Source organism: Penaeus japonicus, unplaced genomic scaffold, assembly GCF_977035675.1.
Source record: "Penaeus japonicus unplaced genomic scaffold, GWHDUDI00000001_assembly GWHDUDI00000037, whole genome shotgun sequence".
Lineage (NCBI taxonomy): Eukaryota > Metazoa > Arthropoda > Malacostraca > Decapoda > Penaeidae > Penaeus > Penaeus japonicus.
Genome location: NW_028234439.1, coordinates 14,849,915 through 14,864,914, shown reverse-complemented (window position 1 = coordinate 14,864,914; position 15,000 = coordinate 14,849,915). Strand labels below are relative to the sequence as shown.

The window sequence follows — 15,000 nt, the reverse complement described above, 5'->3', positions numbered from 1 at the left end:
CTTTTCCTACTGAACTATGCACTATTGTCAATTGTGAAGGTTTTGGTGAAGATGATGACTGAGGTGCAGTTTGTAAAGATGTTTGTATTACTGAACTTTGTGTTGGGGAAGTTTCTGCTACTGAAACAGAACTAGGTGGTGTTGGAATATTCTGTAAAAGTTCAGTTTGTGGGGTTACATCTTTTGGTTTCTTTTCATCTTTCTTACTGTGTGTTTCCTTAGATTGTTTTCCATGATCGAAATCCCTCTTTTCATGCTGTGTGCTTACTACTGGAGCCGAAGCTTTTCCCAACTTTGTCTGTGTTTCATCTTCAGGCAATGCACGTTTCCTGATAGTATCAGAGGACTCAACAACAGGATTACCAATTGTTGCATCTTCTGATGACATAGGAGCATCAAGTATACGCAACTGTTCTTCCAGTTCTAATGCTTCGGTGTTGGTAATTTTATCTTTCTCATTACCTGGGTTAGAGGCTTCACTAGCACAATCAAGTTTGCGAACAGTTTCTTCAATAGGAACTGGTGGAATTGGAGGCTTAATCTTGATTTTGCAAGGTGTCTGCAGTACTGGTGGTACTTTAGCAATGCCAACTGTGTCATCAGCAATTTCGGGTTCCGTCACACCTCCATCGGTAGTTGCTCCATCATTATTATCAGTTGTGGCATCTGTGTCATAGGATGCAGTCTGGTCCATATCCAATGGAACATCCTCACTATTGTCTTTTAAAATCACTTCTTCATTCTGTTCCCAGTGTGAATTGCAACGTTTAAGTCTTAAAACTGGAGCTGGTGGTATCACAAATCCATCCTCAGTTCGTTTTACCCTTTTAAGTGAACCCTTCTGTTTGTCACTGGCCTCAAGTGATGATGAAAAGCCAGACACTGCAGACTTTTTGATGATAAGTGTAGGGATAGCTGGTTTAGTTGAGGCTGGCTCCTTCTCTTTTGTAATTGACTGTTTAACAATACTTAGGTGAGAGGCAGAAGCTGTTACTGACTTTTGTGATGCAGGTTCATTTTTCTCAGAGGTGCCTGCATGACTATCTGTGGAGGCAGCAACCTGGTCATCACAGCAAGAAGTACTTGTGTTTCCTGTGTCTTTGCCATCTTTTTCTTTGCTGTTATTGTTCTCTTCCTCAACTCTGCTGGAAGAGGTACTATCATTCTCAGACCGAGAGGGTACAGCCTCTTGATTTTCAGCTTTCTCTCCGATACAACGTTTTTTTATTCTGAGAATGAGCTGCTCCTGGCGTGGCTTTTTCCGCAAGCGAATCTTCAAGCCACCACGAGGTGTTGATCCAGGACCTGAATACGTTACTCTGTGTTCAGGGGTATATATTGGGTATGGCATTGAAATATAGGAAGGAGTCATATAACCAGGAGTATGGCAAGGTGTGCGAGCTGGGGTTCGTAAGTAGCTGAAATTTGGGTCTCTTACTGGAGTTCTGATGGCATTCTGCACGATCTTCCTTGCTCTCCTATACATAGGATTGCTCATTTTGCCTAAGCTCTTTAGCCTCTGAGCAACAGGAACATCTTCATCACTCACATCATCATCAAATTCATAAACATTCTTCCGGCCTCTCTTACTCGATCCATCTCCAGTCTCTTCAGAACAGTCAATACCCAGAGGATCATGAGGATCACAGTGAAGTGGGAAAGCCTCTGGGGACTCCTTGCCGTCAAGGTTACTCGGCTGACTGTCTGTACTGATGGAAGAGCTATTTTCTATGCCTGCTGTATCCTGATCAATTCTCTTTCTCTTCCTTGGGGGTTTCTTGAATGTGCAATCTGCAATGCGCTTTCCTACCGCTGTACGTCTGATGGTAATCTTCAACCTCGATTCTTTATTGCCTACTACAGTAAGCTGAGGAGATGATGTATCTGATGGTAGAGATTCACCTGCAAGCTCTGATGTTTTGCCAGATACCTCAACTACTTCTGCAGTTTTGGTGGTGTTACTGGGTATATCTGAGTTACTCTTAAGAGGAGATTCATCAGGGAAACGGGCAGCTAACCTCCTTTGTGGTTGCATTCTTCCTTTCTTTATTGGAGTATGCTGATCTGTTTCCATTTCCTCTGAGGGGCTAACACTATCTTGCAATTCACTGAGATTTATTGTTGTTAAATTATCTTTGGTGGAATCAGAACTCAGGACAGATAAACTAGGATTTTCCTTCACTGACAAACTTTCTGTAACAGCAGGTGTAACAGGTGTTGTGGACACAGAGGGTGTTGTTTGTAATTCTTGCAACTTATTAATCTTTTTTGGTCTCCCACGACGTCTTTTTTCAGGTTGAGCCCCATTATTAGGTGACTGTGTTACACTTGGTACACTAGGTGATGGGTGAATACTTTCTGGGAGTGGTTCATTCACACTCGTAACCTGAGGCACAGGTGGAAGAACTTTAGCAGATGGAGTTAGTGCATCAGCATCAAAGAACTCTGCATATGAGACATTGGCACATGCACGCCTACCTCTCAAACGTGTTACAGGAGCTGGTTCTGGTCTTGTAAAAACACTTCCTGCATTATCTTTCTTATTAGAAGACCCCTGAACTGTATTTTCCTTCACCACTGTACTTTTTTGTATATTTGTTTCATATGTGGTAGTTGCAGGAGTTTCTGTCTGCCCAACTCTGGTGTATTGACTCTTCTTGGGTGGCAAAGTCTTGCATTTTTTGGGTGGTCTTCCACGTGGCTTCCTGTATATAGTCGGGTTGTCTGGTGTCGTGGATGTTACTTCTGAGCTACTGTCTGGGGTGTTAGTTTCAACCACCTTTTGATTTTCCATGTTGATGATTGGAATTAGTTCTTCACTAAAAGCTTTCAGAGCTCCTTTTGTTGGTGTCCTCTTGATGGGCGTTTTCAGTTTCAAAACTAACTTTGGTCTCTCGACTTCAGTATCAGCAGGTGCTATAACAGAATCACTGACATTTTCTTCACTTGAAACTATATTCTGCTCATGGACTGGGGTCTTTTCTCCAATTTCCTTCCCTGTGAGGGATTCACTGCTTGGCTGTTCATCAGGAATCTCTGTGGTCATTAAATTGCTCTGGGAGACCAAGCTAGGCTTAGAAACATCCCCAGGCAAAGTAATGGAGTCTGGTTTCTGAGAGGTATCTAAAGCAGGTGGCTTTGATGCATGAATATCTGGTTCTGTTATTAATTTTGGATCTTGATGACCTGATAATCCTGATATTTCAACCTCACTCTCTGCCTCTCGAACTTCACTGCAACTTTCTGATACTGGAGCAAGTTCAGCTCTAGTTTCTGTTGATGAATCTTTGACACTTACATTCAGCTCTTCTGTGCCTGTTTTACTTGAAACAGAATGTTCATCAGCTGAGGTTTTATTGCCAATTTCCTGACTGCAAGTAGTAACTGTTACTGGTGATTTCTCTTCAACTGTTGTCAACTCCTTTGATGCCTGTGGCATTTCATCTTCTGTATTTTCACTATCTGAAGATCTTGGTAAGGAGCATGGTGGTGGAGAGTTTGCAGAGAATCGTGATGTATCACTTGCCTGGCTGGATGAGCTGCTCCTCCTCATTATAATTCTACAAACATCCAGATTACGTCCAGAATCAGCATCGCTATCATCATGCTCCTGTAGTGTGTTTGCTCTTACCGAATGGAAAGATGGTTCAAAGCCCTTGAGCCGATCCACTAATGATTTTCCCTCTTGCATTAAGTCAACTTCTTTTGGGGTCTTGTTGCTACTGTCCAGTTTTTGAGAATCTTCATCCAAGTCTTCCAAAATAAACTGCTCCCTTGGTGTCTCAACAATGCCTTGTAAGATGGATAAAGTTTCACTTATGTTATCTGAATGAAGGCTTTTCAGGATAATTGGATTGTTTTCAGTTTCCTGAGAAACTTTTGAATTTTCTTCAGGGACAGTGACAACATCAACTTCAGCAGTTGCATTGTCATCCTCAAACTTTGAAGAAATACTCTTCTTGAATCCTCTGCTGAACTGGCGGTCTGTTTCCTGATCTTGGTGGATACTACGTAAATCCCGCAGCTGAGTCTCTGATAAACTAACTTCAAAATTTGGTTCTTTGAAACAGTGGGTGCTCTCCTTTCCTGAAACCTCCTGCTCTTCTTTGGAAGTGGAGGGAGCATCTTCCATGATTTGGTCAGGAACAGATGCACCAACACATGCTGCATCTTCACCAATAATGCTGACAGGAGTGCTAGCCTCAGTTCGGGGGTGATCTACTGAGCCTCTGTTAACTCTCTTTAAAAATTTTCCCAGTTTTCCTGCTTGTTCATGACGAGCATCATCATGCAGATCTCCTGATGTTTGGTGCAACTGTCTCATAGATGCATTACAGTCATCATCCTGGGAAGGTAATGGGCCTCCACCAGTGCTAGCATTTGCTGTTCCCTCAAGGTTACTTATCGTTTCCATGATGTTATTACTAACAGCATTACCAGCACTACAAGTTAACAAACTTCCCCCAGCATTACCAATAACTGTGTTACTATTACTTCCAGCCATAACAGTATTTGAGAAAAGACTTCCAGAAAGTGCACTTCCACCATGAGAGCTTTTCAAAATGGATTCTGATACAGGACGAGGTAAACCAAACACACCAGTGTGAGGTGCTGTCTCATGAAGATTTGAACTATTCGGATGAAGTACTGGGCTTGTGAGGGGTAGCTTTGGTTTTCCATCAGTAAGAAGTTTTTGGGAAGTGAGGTGATGTTGTAAAGACTCTCCTAACCCCTCTAATTTTGATCCTTCAGAACCAATTGAACTTGCAGGCAAGAGTTCAGGTGTGTCATCCACAACATTAATAGGGCTATCATCTGGTGAAATTTCCTGACTTGTCTTAGTTTCCTTCATACAGTCTGGCTTTACTGCAGTCTCACTGTTAAGTGGTCGATGTCCCTCTGGCAAACTGCAGGGCTGCTGATACATCTGAGCTGGATAGTTTGGTGGTATGAGAGATCCTTGAGCAAAGCGCCCACGAAAGAGATAAGAGTTAATTCCTGGTCGATATAAGGGAGGGAGATTTTGGGGTGCTCTAAGCTGTGCTGCAATTTCACTTGACATACCAGGCCACCTTATAGGAATCAAAGCTGGATCCATACGAAGAGGTAAGTCTCTCAAATCTGAACTTGAGCCATACCTCCAAAATGGATGACCTGGTTCTTCTTTTCCCATTTTCTGAGATGGTAAGTCCTCCTTTGAACCTATGTGTGGCCTGTTTGGTGGCTGTTGTGGTGGATATGCCCCAGCTCGGTGCCCATGATCACCTGGGCTGAGCAGTGGGGGTGGGGCAGCCTTTGATGTCAATATTGAGTCTCTCATAAATGCCCTTTCATTCAATATCTGAATGGCTCTACCTCCCAATTCTGGCCTCAATTTCAGAGAATGAGGATGATACCTTGGGTGAGGCATTAGTGGTGTAACTCCAGGAACACTGGGTGGTGCCATGGACTTCACACTTTCTTCAGGTGGTTTAATTTCACTCTCTTTACATGAGGCAGGACTAGGTGTCACTCTCACCAGAGGCATAACTTGGCCTTGAGTAGTAAATGTTCCCTGACACTGAATTTCTGGGTCTTTATTATCCTCTGAAGCTATTGGGACACATCTCTTGCGGATGGGAAAGAGGCGTTTATCACGAACAGAAATCTCTTGAACAGAAAGGGGTACAGGTGGAGGTGCGTAGCTTAAAGGAGTTTGTTGCGACTCTCGAGGTACTACTTCAGTACCACCTTGAACACTAGATTTGTTGATTAAGTCATCTTGAAGTATGGTAGAGATGGAGCTACCACTGCTATTAACCTTCTGAATAACCAGTGATAGGGGTGAAGTTTGCTGAGTCTGTGGGTCTGAGTATGGAGAAGATGGTGGGATTTTGAAGGAGTTTACACTGGGAGTGCTTTCTCTTGACCAATCTGATCTGCTCTTTGAACTAGATGAAGATGCAGGAGATCCTCTGATCAATCGAATGTGTCCAACTGGAGTTGCTGACAACCGACCATCAAGATCAGTACAGGGCAGGTGGCTAGGGAGCGATTGAGGTAATTCAACAGAACCAAGAGAATCAACAGATCTTGTGTCATGCTCCACCACTGGACTAGGACCAGGTACGCCAACTGGGTGTCCTATGGGGACCTGTCTATTTTGGGTGATGATGACAGGTGGTGGAACTGCCTGATTCATCTTCAAGAAAGCTGATTCAAGAAGAGCTCCTGTTCGTGGGATAAGACCAGTATAGGTGGGAGTGTTGGATGACTGATAAGCTTCAAACCTGTTTGGCTGTGGATTTGGCTGAGAACCTGGAACAGACTCATGATGTGGGAGCCGACTTAAACTACCTTGATCATGCTTTTGGCTGGAATCTGAAGATTTGGTTTGTTCTTCATGTCCTACTCCTTCAGCTGAAGCAGAGTTCTGAGTTGATGATATCAACTGCTTCTTAAAATGAGTTTGGAATGGACGTGACAAATGGTGGGATGGGGACTCTGCAGTTAAACTGGGTGGCCTCTGATTTCCCTCACCCATAATCTGTACTGTATTTGAATACAAATGACTGCTGTATGGTGCCGAAAACCCTTCACTTGAGGTAGAGTCAAGTTCTGTTTGTGCAACAATAGGCTTGGGAGTTTGAGCAGTTCCAATCAATCTCGCTTGAAGCTCTGGAAAAGCTGTATCATGCTGATACTGGTGAGATCCACTTACTGGTAAGTAGCGAGATCCAGAATCAACAGGAGCTACAGATTTGTTTGTTAACGAGGATTCCAGAGTATTCATTATTCCTCCATGGTGAATTCTTGTTGTTATGATACTAGCCTCCGAAGATACCCCTGATGCAGAGGACAATACAGTTGTAGTAGGAACACTACTCACTCTTGGTACTGAAGAAACAGTTACATTCTCTGGTGCAACCATACTTGATGGACTGGGAGATGATGCTGGTGGCATATTTAGTAAAGGCATGATTTTACTGCTTTCACTAACTGGTTCAGCAACACCACAAGGTGTTCTAGATACAGTAGTGATATTAGTATCAGGGGATCCTGCTGGTACCTTTGAATTGAGATTTTGTAATTTGTGTGTTGTAAGTGGCACTGGAACAATGTTGCTAGGATTATTAGTTGGGGAAAACATTGGAACAAAAGATTCTTCCCTAGAGCAAGGCCTCACTACACTTGAAAGTGATTCAGATGTGACTGGCAACAGCAGAGGGGTTGTGGAGGATATGGGAGCAATAGTTGTTGCTGAAAATGGTATTTCCCCTAATGAAGTAACGGATGGAACACTTGGAGAACTTATGGTGGACATTGTGGTTAGTGTAGCTAAAGATGATGCTGTAGCTAAAGATGATACAGTCCTTGGTGATGTGGTTTGTGGAGATGACATAAGTGTAACAGCAGCATTTGATGTTGATAAAACAGGTGTTACAGTTCTTATCAGTGAAACTGGAGTTAATATTCTTCCTGAGACTGGTGTTTCTACCCTCACAATAGGCATCTGAGCAAAATTTTGTGTTGGAGACACACCCAAACCTGAAACTTCAGAACTCTTAGGTTCCACAGCAACTTCTATATTCAATTTTGTTTGTATATTTGAAGTTGCTACTTGTATTGAAGAACTTACTGGTGTTGGAATTCTTCCTTGTGGGGGTAACACTGCTACACTATCCACTTCACTGCTCAAAGTGAATCCTCCACTGACCGTCTCTGTATTTTTCTCAACTGATGAAATGAATGGCACTCTCTCAGCAGATGGAGTCAATGATTCAGCAGCTTCTGGAGTTACTAACTTTGAAACAGATTCTGTGACTTCTGTTCCCATAATTTGTGCAGTTGGTGCAGTTGTTACAATAGTTGGATAGGCAGATACCAGGGTTTGGTCTGTAGAACCAGGAGGCAATGATTCAGACGATGGAGAAAATCTATCTACAGATACATTCTTTTCACTTGCTGGTGACTGATGGCTCATCTTCAAGGTCTGAGGCACATTTGCTCCTAATGACATACCATATGAAGCATTTTCCTTGGGAAAAAAGGGTGCATTCAAGGCAGAAGGTTCCCTTGGTGATATATGTGGATTTGATACAGGAAGGAGAGAGGAAACTGCTGCTAATTCTGGGCCCTCTAAGCCTTTAGGAGCAGAAGTGTTTTTGTTTAATTCTGAAATCATGAATGATGATGCCTGTGTATAAGGTGAAGTCACTACTGTGTTTGGTGAATGTGAAAAAGTTTCTGTTAATCCTAATGTTGTAGCTGTATATGGTGATGATATGTGTGGAGACTGTGACTTTGTTAGGGCATTAGTATAATGTGATGATGTAGGAACACACATGAACTGAGGAGTTGTTGTAATTTGTTTCAGTGGAGATGAAACTGGTGTCTGTGTCATTAAAGGAGATGAAGTTACTGACACTCTTGGTGAAGTTGTGGTTACCTGCATAATAGGTGACGTCAAAGAAGAATGTGTAAGCTGTGAAGTAGGAGTTCCCTGTGGTAATTCAGCAGAAGAAATATTCACTAACTCTGGACCTAAAGTGGCTTGTGTTATATGAGTGGCTTCAGATGTCTGCATTAATGATGCTGTAGCTTGAGATAATTGTGTGGCTGAGCTTATTTGTGGTAAATGTGTGGCTAATGGCGACTGTGGTATATGCTGATTGATATTTGCATGCATCAAGAGTGGTGATGTGGTTGCCTGAGTCAACTGAGAGTCTGGGATTACAGGTGTTAATTGTGAAGCTGTAGTTACCTGGGTTAAGAGAGTACATGTACCTACATCCAAGGTGTGTGAGGCTGCAGTTGAGTAACTGACTTGTGGGAGTTGATTTGTTACTTTAACATTTGAATTTGAAGTTTCCTGCACTAAATTTGTCACAGTGTTTATTTCTGCTAAATGCATGTTTTGTGTAAATGGTGATGGTGTAGCAGTATGTGCAAGATGTGCATTTTTTTCTTCCAACTGAGTGGGTACATCCATAACAGATTTAACATCAGGAATCATCACATTGGGAAAGTTGTCTTTTGACTGAGGTTCCATACAAACAGATATTCCTTCACTGTCATTACCTGATTTATCATTGTCACTTACAACCTCACAGTCTTTTGCAGAATTCTGACTTTCATTTTCTTTGTTTTCTGCATCACTCTGCATTTCCTGCTCTAAGAAGTGTAAAAGCACAGGAGGCAACTGTGGAGGCTGAGCACTGCATGTGGAATCTTTTTGATTGTCATCTACTGGGAGATCAAGCTGAACTGCACCAGGTGGAGCTGGAGTGATATTGGTCTTATCAAGTGTGAAAAGAGAAACATTCTGCAGATTTGCCTCATTTTCATCTGAATTTACTTGCGCAGCTTCTGCAGTCTCTTGAAGACGTAAACAGAAATCTTGATTACTCAATTCTTCAGCAATCTCAGCAAACATTTTGTTAGATGGCTTATCATCTATATCAAGAAGGGTTGACTGGAATGCTTGCTGAACAACATCTAAAGGTTCTTGTATATGTGCATAACAGATTTCATCTGGCTGAACTGGTGTCATTCGAGAATCAATGTTTCCCTCTACAGTATTAAGGGGCACTGTGTAAGGGACACCTATGATATTAGCATTTCTATTACTTGAATCTAATGAATCTAATGAATTAATTACCATCTCCGATATATTAGCAGAGAGTAAAGCTGGACGATTCGGATTCTGTTCCTCCATAATACTTGTTGGTACTGAAGTGATAGTCTGATTAGGCTGAGTGTTAGCATCAGACACAACAGCACTTAATACAAGAGGTACGTGACCTGCAGGAGCAGTCACTTGTGGAATACTAATTTGCACTTGACTTGGCATTAAAATAACTTGGGGAAGGACCTCACCCTCCTGGTTGGTATTTACTGGGAAAGTTCCCTGAGTAACATTTAGATTTCCCTGTACACCTTCTACGAGAGTACCCGCACTTAACTGCTGGACACTTCCACCAGAAAACATTAAAGGTGTTTCTTGAGAAGTAACCAGTGTCTTATCCTCCTGATTTAAAGTATGATCACCATGAGAATTTTCATTTAAAGGTTGAAGCAATCCAGTTAACCCACCTGATGTATCAATGTGAGCCTGTATTGGATTCAAGTTTGTTGAAAAAAGGGAATCTGAATCCTTTCGGCAAGAGGGCGAGGGTACAGCAGGAGAAACTCCTTTACGACTTGAGTTTGATAAAAGTGTTGCTTTTAAGATGCTTCCTGCTGTTTTGCTGGTGTCTGATAGCTGAGATGTATCATTAAGTGAAGGAGCACTGTTGCCAAAAGCTAGGCTTGTAGTTGGCACTTGAACTCCATGGTTTACATCTGAAACTTCTGAACAAGCTGGGCGATTAGACCATGTTACAGAAAGTGTTTGGGGAATACCAGGCTGATTAATATTCAAATCTGATGAAACAGATGATGCAGACATTTGTTGCTGATACTCAGCTTCACTAGAATTGAGCTCTTTAACATTCCCAGACTGCACAGTCATGGCCACTGAAGATGGCATGCTTATTGACACTGTCAATGTTTCTGCTGGAGTTGTGACAGCAGTATGTGTTGTGACACAAGACTGATACACAGGACTGTAATTCAAGGCATCAGATGAACTTTGTGAATTTGTTGCTGTCTTTGTTAACATAGTATCTTCTAATGATGAGGTTAAGCTCTTCAAAATGTTTCCATCTCCTGACAGGGACATGGAATTTATTGCTGAGGTAGTGTTACTATTACTGGAGGGTAGAGTTGAAGAAGGTTGGTTGGAGACAGCGGACATCATATCATTACCTGCACTTGACGGGTTCAAAGTAGATGCAGTCACAGATTCAGATGTAAAAACTGATGGTGACCCAACCTTGGCCACTCCTGACTGATCACTTATGCTATATGCAACACTAAAATCACCCACTCCTTGATTCATCATTGACTTTGTAGTATTTATATCTGGTTCAATCATTCTTTCTATAGGAGACAATGCCTCTGAAATTTTTGGATTGACTGGCATTGTGCAAGTGGGAGACTTCTGATCAGCATCTGTCAAACCTGAGTTCTGTCTTCCATTCTGTAAAATAATGCTGGTAACACTTGGAGGTGTCTGCGGTATATGAACAGGTGTTTGTGGCATAGGACTCATCGCTGGACCAGGTACCGAAGGAAGGATTGGCATGGGACTATATTGTCCATCATAACCCATGGACTGATTGGGACTTTTCAGTGGAAATGACCCTTTACCTTCAGGAACTTGTGGTGTTTTTTGTAATGTGTGTTCTTGTGTCTGTGAAGAATCTGAGGTTACTGGTGGTGTATGAGGTGTCTGTGTAGGTCCTATAGGTGTTAAAGGAGCTTGAAGTGGAGTTATGGGTGTCTGAAGAGGAGTTAGAGGTGCCTGGAGAGGAGTTATGGGTGCCTGAAGTGGAGTCATTGGTGCCTGAAGTGGAGTCATTGGTGCCTGAAGTGGAGTCATTGGTGCCTGAAGTGGAGTCATTGGTGCCTGAAGAGGAGTCATTGGTGCCTGAAGTGGAGTCATGGGTCCCTGAAGTGGAGTCATAGGTCCCTGAAGTGGAGTCATAGGTCCTTGAAGTGGAGTCATAGGTCCCTGAAGTGGAGTCATAGGTCCTTGAAGTGGAGTCATAGGTCCCTGAAGTGGAGTCATGGGTCCTTGAAGTGGAGATACAGGGTGAGGAGGATGAAGTGCGACTGGGGTCTGAGATCTTGTAACTGTTTGGATATTACTTTGAAATGCCTTTGGTTCCTGATGATGGGCCAATGTTCTTGACTTAAGATGGCTGTCTTCATCTAACTGCGATCCATCTTCGTGTATTTGATGAGAGGTCTGTTGCACACCTGGCACCTTTTGCTTGTGTGACTGGCCAGCTGGCAATGTATTCTTTTGTTGTGCTGAGGATTCTGATTGTACATGCGGACTAGAGACTATTGCTTGGGTATTAGTGGTATCACATACAGAAGGAACAGACGTTTCTGAAGAATGAACTGAAGTTTCAGGTGTATGAACTGATGCCTCTGGTGTATGAAGGGGTGTCTGAGGAGCATGTGCATGGGGCGTGTATGGCATGTATAAGGGTGACTGAGAGACATATGACTGAGGTGCATGAGATGGTGTTTGTGGCAAGGGGCTCATGAGGGGGCCAGGGGCACTGGGTAAACTGGGGAGTGGACTCATCATTGGCTGCTCATTACTCTCCACACCATAATGGCTTGGTGTGTGAGGCATCGGACTCACAAGTGGCCCAACCGATGGATAAACTGGCATGGGGCTCATCATAGGAGGAAGTGGAAAGTCGTCTGCTCCTGAATACACAGGCGTTGGAGGGATTGGGCTCATAGCTGGTGTTTGAGCTGTAGTTGTTGGGTTTTTGATTAAAGGAAGCTGGTGGGGAGTCTGAGAAATATGGGCAGGTGTCTGAGGCATTGGACTCATGGCTGGCTGAACAGTGAAATGTTCCGCAGCCTCTCGAAGGCTACCGAACTGATGTCCATGACGAGATGCCAGGTCTTCAGTATTGGGCAATGGACTCAGTATGGAGAAGCTCTCTCCAATGCTGTGTGTTGGTGTGTTTGCAAGAGGGCTTACCATGGGGCCCATCATCGAGGGATATACAGGCATGGGACTCATGCGCACAGGGGAGGTAGTGTGTACTGGGGTCGGTGGGATTGGACTCATCATAGGACCAGGAGCCGAGGGTAAGATGAATGATGCACTACTTTGAGACGTCACAGAAGCTGCAAGACTAACAGTAGGTTCAACTGGACTAAGAGGCTGTAAACGTAAATTTATATCTTCGTGTGGCTGATGGCGAGGTGTGGGGGCCATTGGACTCATTGGAGGATGAATAGAATCCATAAGAGGGAATGCATTATTTCCACTATCAGAAATTGAGCTGAAGTCATCCCTGTGGGCAGCTGGTGTGCAAGGTATTGGACTCATGAGAGGTAATGATGTATCAATGAAAGGCAAGTTGAAGTCATCTTGGTCAAGAATATCTCTACTAGCTTTCTTTTCCTCTCTTCTCTGAGTATTGTTTGTGAACCCACTGGTTTCCTTACTGGAAAATCCCTGAGAATGAAGATTTGTGTCTTTCCTTGGAGCCTTTGCTTTACAAAATGTTGAAGCCAATGAAGGAATTGATTTCAGGCTTCTCATTTTAGTCATTTCTTCCCCTGAAGACTTTTGACGACCGAAGGTCTGAGGGCCTTGGTGTTCCATTGGTCTCCCCGGTTTAAAGCCACTTGTGTTTTCCATCCTGTTCCATCCACTTTTATTGCTGTCTTTTGTACTACTCTCTTGGACCTGTCTCAATCTCTGTGGCGGCACAAAGTGGCCTTCTGTTCTATGCACTTTCTTCCCTGGTTGACTTGAGGCATCTGCATGTGAGGATATTTCCATTTCTTCTGTAAGCTGTTGGCAACTTGTTTCCACAGCCTTATTATGATTGTGGGGTTTAGACCATTTGTTACTTGATGACTGCATATGACTGCTAGCTTGGGAATGTGTTTCCTGTTGTGGATGTCTCTGGCTCCCAGGTGGCATCTGCTGTCGTTTTACCTGTGAAAACTGTTGCTTGTTATTTGGAGGCAACTGGGATTTATTCCCTTGCAAAGACTGAGGCCTGTTACTTGAGGAGCTTTGCGATCTTTCACTCTGCAATCGTTCTACTTGCAAAGGTTGTTGTCTGTTTCCTGAGAGAGATCTATTTGCCTGTGGAGGTACAGGTTTATTGCCTGGAGAAACTTGCTGCCTGGTCCCTTGTGATGATTTAGACCTATGTCTACCTGGAGAAATTTCTGCAAGATGTGGTTGCTGCTGTAAATTCTCTACGGATGATGTTCTACTTCCAGGTCCAGAGTGTCCAGAGTGTTTGAATCTACTTCCATGCTGTGCATGCCTGCTGTCGATGTGTTGCTGGTAACGACTTCTTGGAGAGAGTGTGTCCGGATGATGTTGACGACTCCCTTGTGATGGGTGTAAGTGACTCCCTGCCTGTGGAGAGGGCCATGGCAAATTACTCTTGTCCTTCCTATGAGCAGGTAATGCTGCCTGCTGGCTGGAAGACCTATGAGCTCCTTCTGACCTCAAAACATTTGCCTGCATTCTGTCAGTAGTTGCCTCTCCCTCTGAAGCTGTGCTCTGGAGAGACTGATGTTTTCTTCGAGAATCTTCTTTTCCTTGATCCTCTGATGCTTCGGGATAAGCATGATGAACTGCAGACCTTCCCCTTTGCTTCATACTTTCTAAATGTGCCTTTGATTTTTTTGATTTTTGTGTCTCATCATACTCCAGGTGACTTTCTTCAACTTTCTTGGTGTGGGCAAGTCTCCGTTGATCAGAAATGTTTTCTACTTCTTCCCCACTAGCATGACCATGCACATTTTGTCTAGCTTGTCTCTTTGGCTCTGATGAGTATCTGCTACGTGACTCTATCTCAACCTTACTCTTAAAACTGTGGGGTTCCCTAAGTGGACTCAATGGTGCAGGAACTTTTCCAATGGCAATAAAGGTAGAAGTGTCCATGCTTTTCGCTGCATTCTTAGATGATTGCGGTGCCTTCTTCTCTTCCTTGTTTGCTCGATTTCTTGAGGAAAACTGAGTATCTTTGGGGGAAAGCCCACTCTCATGACCAGAGTGGCCTTCTTTCTTCTCATGTTCCTTTCTATCTGAAGGTGTCTGGTCATGAGAAGAATAAGATGTCTGACTGGAATGTTTTGAAAGATTAAATTTTGATGGAAGTTTTTGGGTTTTAGAAGTGTCTTTCATAACAGGCTCAGGTTCCACTGGAACTGGCGATGCAGGAAATAAATTTATTCGAGCATGTCCTGGAGACTTAAACTGCTGTTCTGATAGATAGAGTGAAGGAATATCAGATGGCTGTGAGAGTGATTGGCACATTGAAGTTGGACTTGATCCACCACCAGGAGTTCTCGGTCTCTCTGGCAAGGTACTGGCCATAAGATCAGGATCAAAAATAGATTCAAACTGCTGGT

General features: G+C 43.3%; 1 protein-coding gene across 1 annotated transcript in view; it reads right to left on the bottom strand.

Annotated features, from left to right (window-relative positions):
• LOC122258878 (uncharacterized) overlaps window positions 1-15,000 on the bottom strand; it is a 74,404-nt gene that overhangs the window by 38,052 nt on the left and 21,352 nt on the right. The window contains exon 13 of the mRNA XM_086532478.1: window positions 1-15,000. This exon is cut by the window's left edge and continues 3,059 nt beyond it; it is cut by the window's right edge and continues 1,013 nt beyond it. Within this exon, the coding sequence (XP_086388604.1) occupies window positions 1-15,000 (15,000 nt within the window).